Genomic DNA, 10,346 nt, shown 5'->3' with positions numbered 1-10,346 from the left:
TTCCATACATCTCACCCTCTCCTCCCCTCTCCCCATGTCCATATGTCTATTCTCTATGTTTGTTTCTCCATTGCTGCCCTGTAAATAAATTCTTCAGTACCGTTTTTCTAGATTCTGTATATGCTCTCCTTTAATGTTCCTGACAGTCTGGATTTGGTTAAGAAAGATGAGGCATGGGGGGACAGACCACTTCTTTACCCTAAGGGCCTGGAGAAGTTCTCTGCCCCACCTTGCCCATGCTGTTGCTGTTTAATCATTGAGTTATGTCCAATTCTTTTGCAAATGCATGGACTGTAGCCCTCCAGCCTCCTCTGTCCATGGGATTTCTTAGGCAAAAATACTGGAGTGGGTTACCATTTCCTTCTCCAAGGGATCTTCCTGACCCAGGGATTGAACCCGAGTCTCCTGGTTGGCTGGAGGATTTTTTCTTTTTAAACCACTGAGCCACCTGGGAAGTCCTGCCCTTGTGTATACATGTACAATATATGGACATACCGACATAGTCCATTTACGTGTACCTGCCATGTGTATATCTGGAGCATATGCCAATCCACTGGGTCACTTTGAGGGTCTCAGGCCTCATTTGAGCTCATTTTCCTGTTGGCAAGTAGCACATACCCGGTCTGTTCCCTCCCACTCCCTACTGTGTGTCGACTACAGGGCCAGTGTTGGAAGAAGAGCTGGTGGGAAGGTGGTCATGGTAGCAGGGGCTTCTGCCAGCCTTTTCTTTGAAAGAGCTGGATTTACGCTATCACTTTGGAGAGAGTTTGGCAGTTTCTGCTGAAGCTGAAAATGCAGATGCCCATGCTCGCAGTATTTCCCTCCCTGGAGGAACGTTCCCACAAGTGCACAAAAAGACATGCACAGGGATGTTCAAAGTAGCATTGCTATGCTGGTGGAAAATCTTCAAGTCCACAAATCATTTTGCTCTTCCCTGGCTCCCTCTTATCACTCTGCGCCCTGCCCCTGTAGTGGAGTTTCCTCCTGGGAGTGATGTTGTAAATGCTAGACCTGGGCTCTTCGGTGGACTTCCGTAATCCAGCAGGTCTCCACCCCAGTGGGGTGGGAACAGAGCCTCTGCCAGTTGAGGTGAGAATCACAGGATAGTATGAAAGTAGGATGGCGTGGATGGCTTGAAAATACATGTTTAATATAATTTTACCTTTGCAAAACAGTATTTGTTTAATGTGACACAAATGAAAGTAGTTAGCAACGTATCATCATCAAAACGGCATGTGTTTCAAGGTTGTGGAGTGCTAATTGTGGGTGTGGTATCTTGAGCCCAGTTCAGAGACAGAGCTCTCACAGGAGTTTACATAAACCAAGTGACTGATTTCCTTTCCCGTGGAAGTGCACCTTCCCCACCACTAACCTGAAAACTGGAAAGGCTGAGATATGGTATTGTTGCAGGAAGGTGGACCCCTTCCAGGGCCCGAAACTGGGCTCTTGTCTAACACTCGGAAATGAATTGTCTGAGGAGACCCATGTGCTGACAAAGCGAGAGATTTTACTGGGAAAGGGCACCCGGGTGGAGAGCAGTAGGGTAAGGGAACCCAGGAGAACTGCCCTGCCACGTGGCTCGAAGTCTCAGGTTTTATGGTGATGGGATTAGTTTCCGGGTGGTCTTTGGCCAATCATTCTAATTCAGAGTCTTTCCTGGTGGTGCACGCATCGCTCAGCCAAGATGGATGCTAGTGAGAGGGATTCTGGGAAGTGGACGGACACATGGTGTCTCCTTTGGACCTTTCCCGAACTCTTCTGGTTGATGGTGGCTTATTAGTTCCGTATTCCTTATCAGGATCTCCTGTCATAAAACAACTCATGCAAATGGTTACTATGGTGCCTGGCCAGGGTGGGCAGTTTCAATCAGTGTGCTTCCCCTAACAGTATTGCTAATGGTATCTTCAAACCTTCTTCTCCCCCCTCCCACTTAACACAATGCTCCAGGAATTATTTATCAGCAGGTGCAACAGTTGTTGCATTGAATTAGATTATATGAACTAGATGTTGTTGAGTACTCTGACTGCAAAATTGGGGCTCTAACTGGGGCTCTGTGAAACCCACCCAAATAAAGGACACTAAGTGTGTTCATGACTTTTACCCTGATGAGCTTTCTTTAATCTTTGCTGACAAAAAAAAAAAAAACCAAATGTACAGTTTTTTTTTCGGGATGACACTGGCAAATAGAATTAGTATTGAGCCTTCCTTTCCTCCAGTTAATACAACTTCTCAAATCAGAAACCCTGTCTATAGTTTAGATCAACATAGTGAAAGTGAAAGTGTTACTCACTCAGTTGTCCGCCTCTTTGTGACCCCATGGACTCTAGCCTGCCACGCTCCTTTGTGGAATTCTCCAGGCAAGAATACTAGAGGGGTTAGTCTCTCCTTACCCTAAGGTACTCCTAACATATTAAAATATCTGAAATAATCAGTACAATAAAGACAGAGCATATAATTTCAAATCAGTAATGTGAGAAATCAATAAGAGAATGATATGAGAAACGAAAGGAAATAAAACAAAAGGAAAAAAACCAACTTAATCCCGGAGGAAGGCAAGGGAAGATAAAAAGAAATATTAAAATATGAGGAAAACAGAAAGCACAAAATAAGATGGTAGGTGTTTTTTTTGTTTGAATATGTTCCTGGTGACAATTCATCTGACCAGTACACTTATTATCAGGCCATGCATGATATGCATGTATGTTTCAGTATGTATGTATACTTCAATGAAAGTGTTTAAAAATAAGACGGCAGAAGTAAATCCAAATATGTTGGAAATTAATTATGATACAAATATAAATGAATGAAAGGGTATAGTTAAAAGACAAATACTTTTGAATCATAGGACTGGATTACAGAATATCCAACTACTGTATGTGTTGCTTATAAAAGACACATTTAAAACATCAGGATATTGAGAGTTTGAAAAGAAAAGGATGGGTAAAAATGTACTAGGTAAATACTACTAAGAAAAAGTAGTACTACACCACGCATATTGGTGTGGCTGTATTCATATCAGACAACATAGATTTTAAGGCAAATTAATGTTGAAAGACATTCAACATTCTCAGAAGACTGAACTACAGGGAGAAATAGACAAATTCACTGTCATAGAAGGAGCCGGTAACCCACCTTTCCATACAACTGATAGATCAGACAAAAGTAAATAAAGGTTATAAAGATTTGAACATTCCAAATTAACAAGTTTGATCTAAACTGTATAGCGAGAACTCATCAACAATTTCAGAACCTATATTCTTTTCACAAATGGAACATGAGATAGACTATATTCTAGACCAAAAAACAATTTTCAACAAATTTCAAGGAACTGGTACTATTAAAATAGTATTCTCTGATGGCAATGTGATTTACTTAGCAATGAGTAACAATAATAATAATAGGGTCAATTAAAATTTATATGCTTAAAAATTAAGAATCATTTCTAAACCCAGGAGTCAAAGAAAAGAAAATTAGGTGGAAATTAGAGCCTATTTAGAACTCAATGAAAATTCTGCAAATCAAAATTGTGGCATCTCCCTAAAAGTGCTCTTATGTGCATGCTAAGTTGCTTCATTCGTGTCCGACTCCTTGTGACCCCATGGACTGTAGCCAACCAGGCTCCTCTGTCCATGGATTCTCCAGGCAAGAATACTGGAGTGGGTTGCCATTCCCCTCTCCAGGGAATCTTTCTGACTCAGGGATTGAACCCGCATCTCCTGAGGCTCCTTCATTGAGGGAAATTAATAACCTTATATGGGGCTTCTCAGGTGGCACTAGTGGTAAAGAACCTGCCTGCCAAAGCAGGAGACATGAGAGACATGGGTTTGATCACTGGGTCGGGAAGATCCCCTGGAGGAGGGCATGGCAATCCACTCCAGTATTCTTGGCAGGCTACAATCCAAGTCCACAGGGTCACAAAGAGTCAGACACAACTGAAGCGATTTAGCACACATGCAAGCAATAGCCTTATATACTTACATTAGTGAAGGACAAAGGCTGAAATAAATGAGTATCCAACCTTAAAAAGTAAGAAAAGGAACAACTGAAAAGACTCAATAAAGTAGAAGGAAGGAAACAGTAAAGATAAAATTAAGACATTAATGAAATAGAATACAGAGATAAATGCCAGAGAAAAGCTGGGTTTTTGGAAAATGTAACAGACATCTGGCAAGATTGATCAAGGAAAAAAAGCATATAAATACACAGTGTTGGGGACTGAAAATAAGACATAACTACTAAGAAGTATCCTGACCCAAGTTTCTTCACACCACCACTGACTTTTCTCTCAAGGACTTTTTTTCTTGCCCATTATAGACCTGAGCCCTCAACTGCTTTAGTCAGGGCTCACAGGCAGCATCTTATCTTGCTCTGTAGACCTCTGCCTGTGCTGGATGTTCAGACCCAACATGTGGAAATCACCCACTTCTGATTCAGGGCAAAAGGTAGAGCTAAAGAATTCTGTAGTAGATACAGCATACCTTGGCAATATGGCAGTTTTGTTTCTAGACCACTGCAATAAAGCGAGTGTTGCAATCAAGTGAGTCATGAATTTTGGTTTCCAGTGCTATGGGGTCACAGAGAGTTGGACGCGACTGAAGCAACTTAGCAGCAGCAGCAGCATGGTGGCTCGGTGGTAAAGAATCCATCTGCCAATGCAGGAGACGCAAGAGATGTGGGCTCAATTCCTAGGTCTGGAAGATCTCCTGGAGTAGGAAAATGGCAACCCACTCCAGTATTTCTTGCCTGAAAAATTCCAAGGACAGAGGAGCCTGGCAGACTATAGTTCACAGGGTTGCAAGGAGTTGGACACAACTGAGCATACACACACATGCACACAAAAGCTTATACCGTACTTTAGACTGTAAACTGTACAATAACATTACATCCAAAAAAACCCAACAACCCACTTTTTAAATTTAGAAATACTTTGTTGCTCATTGCAAAGTATTGCTCTTAGAAATACTTTATTGGCCATATATGGTTGCCACAAACCTTCAAATGGTGGAAACCACAGTATTTTGGAAGTATAGTGTAAGGAGGTATGCCTATTACTGAACTCTGCCATCTTACAGACACTGGGTAGGGAAGGCAAGGAATTTCACGGCTCTGATATCCCAGGATAAAAGGGCTTACAGTTTACCACAAGCAGTACTAGCCACGAATGAGGAAATGTCATAAACCACAGGGAACAAAATGAAAACCCTCACCCAGTGGATGAGTTGGATTTAAGAGACCCACTGCTCTTCTTTGCCCCTTAAGCTCGGCACTGGAGAACTTGCCCTGGTTCTGTTTCATTGTTCCCCTTTTTGAGCCCCCTACTCCCCAAAACACAGTAACCCAGGCTGGCAAATCCAGTCTCATATGGCCGCACCTAAGCTCCCATTTCCTCTCTCTGCAGCTGGCTGTCCGGCTCGCCTCCTCCAGTACCCTGCCAGGGAGGCGCCCCCGCTCTGCAGCCTTTTATCAAAGGCTCTGCGCACAGCTGAGGAGGAGAAATACAAAATCAAAGGGTCGATGCACGCATTTAGAGCGGTGAGCACCACGGCGCAGACCCGCCACCTTTCGCTGGTCTTATGGAAGAACCCCACCACGTGAGATACATTGTAGGGCCGGAAACAGACCAGGAAATTGAACAGCGTCTCAACAACCAGCGCCACAGCTCCCCAGTGCTTCCGGGTCACCACTTGCGACTGGGAGAGAAGGATTCGCAGCAAACGCCAGTAACAGAAGATGGTGACCCCCATGGGGATGAAAAAGAAGAGGAGGCACAGTTCCAGCCGCACAGGAAGCACCACGCACAGCTGCTCTTGGGTGAAGTTGTCATAGGAGACAGGGCGGCTGTTGGCCTCCCGCGACGAGTTGGTTGGTAAGTACTGGACAATGATCACAACACTACAGTGTCCAAAGGACAAGAGCCAGATGGCTACGGCAGCGATCACTCCGTACACGGGCCGGCGGTTCAGCTTGTACTGCAGGGGGAAAGCCACGCTGCGGTAGCGCTCCACGCTGATGCCCACCAGCAGCCACGTGCTGCAGTAGATGCCACAGTAGAAGCCGAAACCTGTGAGGGCACAGAGCGTGTTCTCCAGGGGCCAGGCGAAATTATGCGCAGCCCCAACCATCTTGAAGAGCAGAAGCAGCAGGAGGTCGGCCAGCGTCAGGCTGAGCAGGAGGATGTGGATGGGTGCAGGGTGGGGCTGGCGCACGTGCCCCAGGAAGGCCCACAGCGCCAGGAGGTTGGCAGGGAGACCGAAGAGGAAAGATAGAAAGTAGACAAGGAAAAGTCCCAGGTTTTGGGGACTTGGGGCCATCCTTCCTGAAGAGACAAAAGATGCTGTCTGAATTCTGAGTTTCCTAGCCCCAGACCAAGGTGAATCAGACTCTGTGTCTCCCCTCTGTGTTTCACTAAGGGATTATTGCCTACCCTGCAGACCGAACACTATTCTTCTTTCTGTGTGTCAGGGAGAAAGAACTTGTCCTTCTTCACAACAAAATTGTGCTTTTTTGCTTCACAACAAAATTACTTCTTTAGAATCTACACAACAGAATTACCCAAGAAAATTACTTCTTTAGAATCTTCCTCCTCTCCATTTCCACCCTGCAAATTGAGAGAGAGAGAAAGAGTCTTAAGAATTTTGATGTCTCAGAAGCTCCCACAGGAAAAGTTCTGAGGTCTCCAAGTCCCCAGTAGAAAGGGGGACTTCCCTGGTGGTCCATTGGTTAAGAATCTGCCTGCCAATGCAAGGGACGTGAGTTCGATCCCTGGTCTGGGAAGATTGGCCTGCCTCTGGGTAACTAAGCCCATATGCCCCAACTACTGAGCCTGCACACTCTAGAGCCCATGCTCCACAACAAGAGAAGTCACCACAGTGAAGAGTCGGTCGCCCCCACTCGTTGCAACTAGAGAAATCCCCCACACAGCAACAAAAACCCAGAGCAGCCAAAAACAAATAAAACAAAAAAATTTTTTTTTAATTTTTTTTTTTTAAAGAAAGGACACATGTTAGGGCTGTGTGGTTCTCTGTCTTAAGTACCTAGAACTGTGCCCGACACATAGCAGGTGCTGAATCAACTTCTGTCAGTCAATGAATGGCTGCGTGAACTGTAGTTCCTCACGAAGACTGGGTAACCCCAAGACTATCTCTGAACATTTCCAAATTCTACTTGACCTACCTGTTGCTTTTTCCTCTCCTAATCTTTGACCTCTTTTCTTTTTCTTTTCTCTCCCCAAGTCACAGGGCTTGAACACAAAATTCTCAGCTTCAGCTCTGAAAATGGGAGTTTGGTTGAGCTTGAGGGGAAAACAGCTCAAGCCCAAGGTGAGCCTCAGATGCCCCGCTTCTCAGTTCTATGCGGAGCCATTCAAAGACAACCTGTAGGTTCCGGGTAGGGTAACAGAGAGGCCTGACTGGGACCAGGATTCCAGTCCAGGCCATGCCGTGGATCAGTCCTGTGACTCTGGGAATCATTCTAAGTCCTCCCAGCATCAGCTTGTTTTCTTCTGCTTCACATATAACCAGTGATTTCACCAGAACCACCACAGTTCCCATAGGCTGCCAGCCAGTTCACCCTTTCTCCCCCTTGAAGAAAGCATATACGTGAGATGTATGTCAATCAAGAATAACCTTTAAACTCCTTGTACACACTACTATGTGCTTCATAGGTGGCTCAGTGGTAAAGAATCTGCCTGCCAATGCAGGTTGGATCTCTGAGCCTGGAACATCCCCTGGAGAAGGAAATGGCAACCCACTCCAGTATTCTTGCCTGGAGAATTCCATGGACAGAGGAGCCTGGTGGGCTACAGTCCCATGGGGTAGGAAAAGAGTCAGACATGACTTAGCAACTAAACGACAACAACAGCACACTGCTGTATCTGAGATGGATAGCCAACAAAGTCCTACTGCGTAGCACAGGGAACTCTGCTCAATGTTAGGCAGAAACCTGGATTGGAGGGGAGTTTAGGGGAGAATGGATACACGTATATGTATGGCTGAGTCCCTTTGCCATTCACGTGAAACTATCACAACATTGTTAATTGGCTATACTCCAATATAAAATAATAAGTTAAAAAAAAGAGTAACGTTTAATCTCCTTTCATTCATCATTAACAAGTGTACATTTAAAGTTAAACTTGAGTCCCTAACCTGTTACTGGTAACATATTACTGGTGGCCCACCTGTGTATCTCACTTCTAAATTGGAAAAATCTCAGAAGTAGAGGGCCCTGTGAAAAGGGAGACGACCCAACTCATTGAGCTCACCTTTTCTATTCCTCCTGTGCTTACCTGTGCCCTGGCCCTCACCAGCACCCTCTCTCCCTAGACTTATCCTTGCCCCCTTTCATTTCCATGACCTTCTCCCTCCCCTCCTTCTAGAGTCAACCCCATACTCTGCTCCCTCTTCCTAAGCTTATCTACCTAAATTCCTTCCATCCCCTTTCCACCTATGGTTGTGATCCCAACAGTTCTTCCCTGAGCACAAGCAAAGTCAGGAGCCTTGCCTTTTCCTGGAAGCAGATGGACAGCTTTGCAAATATGTCAGGTCTCAGAAGCAAGTGGAACCTTGTCTAACTGGGCCACCTTTCCACCTCCCCCAAAAAACAATAGTTTTTTTATACCTAGAGGAGTTACGTGGTCAAAAACAGGAAGGTCAGTAGTTGAGCTCTTGCCAAGGCAACTCGATCCCCCACCAAATTCTGCCCCACCAAACATATTTCTTCCAGAATCCAGATCGTAATCATTCTTTTGAGCTTTCTCCTCCCTCTGCATTCCAAGTAATCTCTTCTCTCTCCTTTCTGTGGGCCATTATTCCAAACAATTTTGCACACGCATCCACTTCCTGCTCCCTCTGCTCTCTCCTCACCTGTCTCCCCCGACCCCATCTTTTCTCTAAAGGCCCCTGACCTGATCAATTTCTTTCTAGGCAGCTCTGGCAGAATCTGGTTATCATCTTGAGCATTGCCTGACTTCCTCTGGCCCATTAGGTCCCTTCTTAACAGATATTTTCTTCTTTGGACTCAAACTATTCATGTAATATGGATTCAGTCCATGTTGCTGCCAGGCAGCCTATTTCTGGCTCTTCTCTCCCTTCTCCCCTCCGGAGTCATTCCCCTCCCACCATGATCTCTGTCCTGCTTGGACCACCCTTTCTTCTCATTGTTCTCTCATCAACCTGGGTAGGGCCCACATTGCTCCCTGCTAGCATCTCAAGGCAGACATACAAGATGCTTGTCTCTCCTCAGGAAACGTGCTTGTCTGTCCACTGGCTGCCTGACACTCCCAACAGAGGCTCTGGTTCTCTCCCCATGACCCAGGAAACATGACCCTCAGCTGTTTCTCCTCCAGAAAGGATCTCTTCTCACTTAGCTCATCACTCCCCACCTTGGTACTCACGTGGTTTCTCTACATTTCTGCCATTTGTAACCCACATGGTGTGTATCCTAGAATGGGCACCTAGGAAGTGCTTTTGATGCTTGATACACAGGAGACGAAGGCAACATAATTATCTTTCATTCTCTACCAAGGTATTTTGTGCTGTTTTACTGTCTGCATGTGATTGAGCAACAGAAACTTACTGGAAAGGTGAAGATTGCTGGATAAGGATAAGGCTGCTTTCATTAGCTTAAAATGCTAAGAGAGGGACCCCTTTTCTCCATCCTCATCCCCCAGCCATGCAGACCTGCAGAACCCTCTCTTCTAGCAGGTGCCAGGACCCTGGGCCATTTCTGAAGCCTCAGGAATCTCTTAGGAAACCCCTCTTTTGGCTTGGAAAATGGCAGTACCTCCTGAAGTGAGTCTAGGTAAGGTTGGTTCTTCTGGAAATGACTGTTTTGAAGTCTGTCCTTAGGGAAAAAAAAAAAAAAACTAGCACTGTCCCTTGATTATGATAGGCACTTGATCGTTGTTGTTTAGTGGCTAAGTCATGTTCAAGGATTTTGTGGCCCCATGGACTCCTCTGCTCCTCTGTCCATGGGATTTCCTAGGCAGGGATACTGGAATGAGTGGCCATTTCCCCCTCCACGGGATCTTCCTGATCCAGGCATTGAACCCGAATCTCCTGCATTGGCAGGCAGATTCTTTACCGCTGAGCCACCAGGGAAGCCCAGGAACTTGATTACTTGTGGCTGGGAGTATAAAAGGATTGGAGTTGGATGTGCCTGTGAGAGCTTATTAGCTGATGATACTAGCGGAGTGAGTCAGAACTTGTGCTTTTTACCTTCTTTTTAAAATCTCCATTCTGTTCTCCAAGTCACCAGTATTGGGACATCCTTGGTGTCCCTAAGACCCCAGCCTTGTGGGCATTCAGACTAAGTTGTTAACTAAATCACAGAGCTTCAGTGACCCCAGC

The 10,346-nt window shown here is 45.4% G+C and overlaps 1 protein-coding gene across 1 annotated transcript; it reads right to left on the bottom strand.

Annotated features, from left to right (window-relative positions):
• Positions 1-214: 214 nt before the first annotated feature.
• LOC133230485 (free fatty acid receptor 2-like) lies at positions 215-6,990 on the bottom strand. Its single transcript, XM_061388002.1, has one exon. The coding sequence runs from the start codon at positions 6,309-6,311 to the stop codon at positions 5,358-5,360; it is 954 nt and encodes a 317-aa protein (XP_061243986.1). The 5' UTR covers positions 6,312-6,990; the 3' UTR covers positions 215-5,357.
• Between the last annotated feature and the right edge of the window lie 3,356 nt (positions 6,991-10,346).

Source organism: Bos javanicus, chromosome 18 (assembly GCF_032452875.1).
Source record: "Bos javanicus breed banteng chromosome 18, ARS-OSU_banteng_1.0, whole genome shotgun sequence".
NCBI classification, from domain to species: Eukaryota; Metazoa; Chordata; class Mammalia; order Artiodactyla; family Bovidae; genus Bos; species Bos javanicus.
The sequence above is the reverse complement of the archived record's forward strand: the minus strand, read 5'-3'. Positions and strand labels throughout refer to the sequence as shown.

Excerpts from the sequence above, each read along its gene's own strand:
- LOC133230485 (XM_061388002.1), bottom strand. The coding sequence starts at position 6,311 with ATGGCCCCAAGTCCCCAAAACCTGGGACTTTTCCTTGTCTACTTTCTA.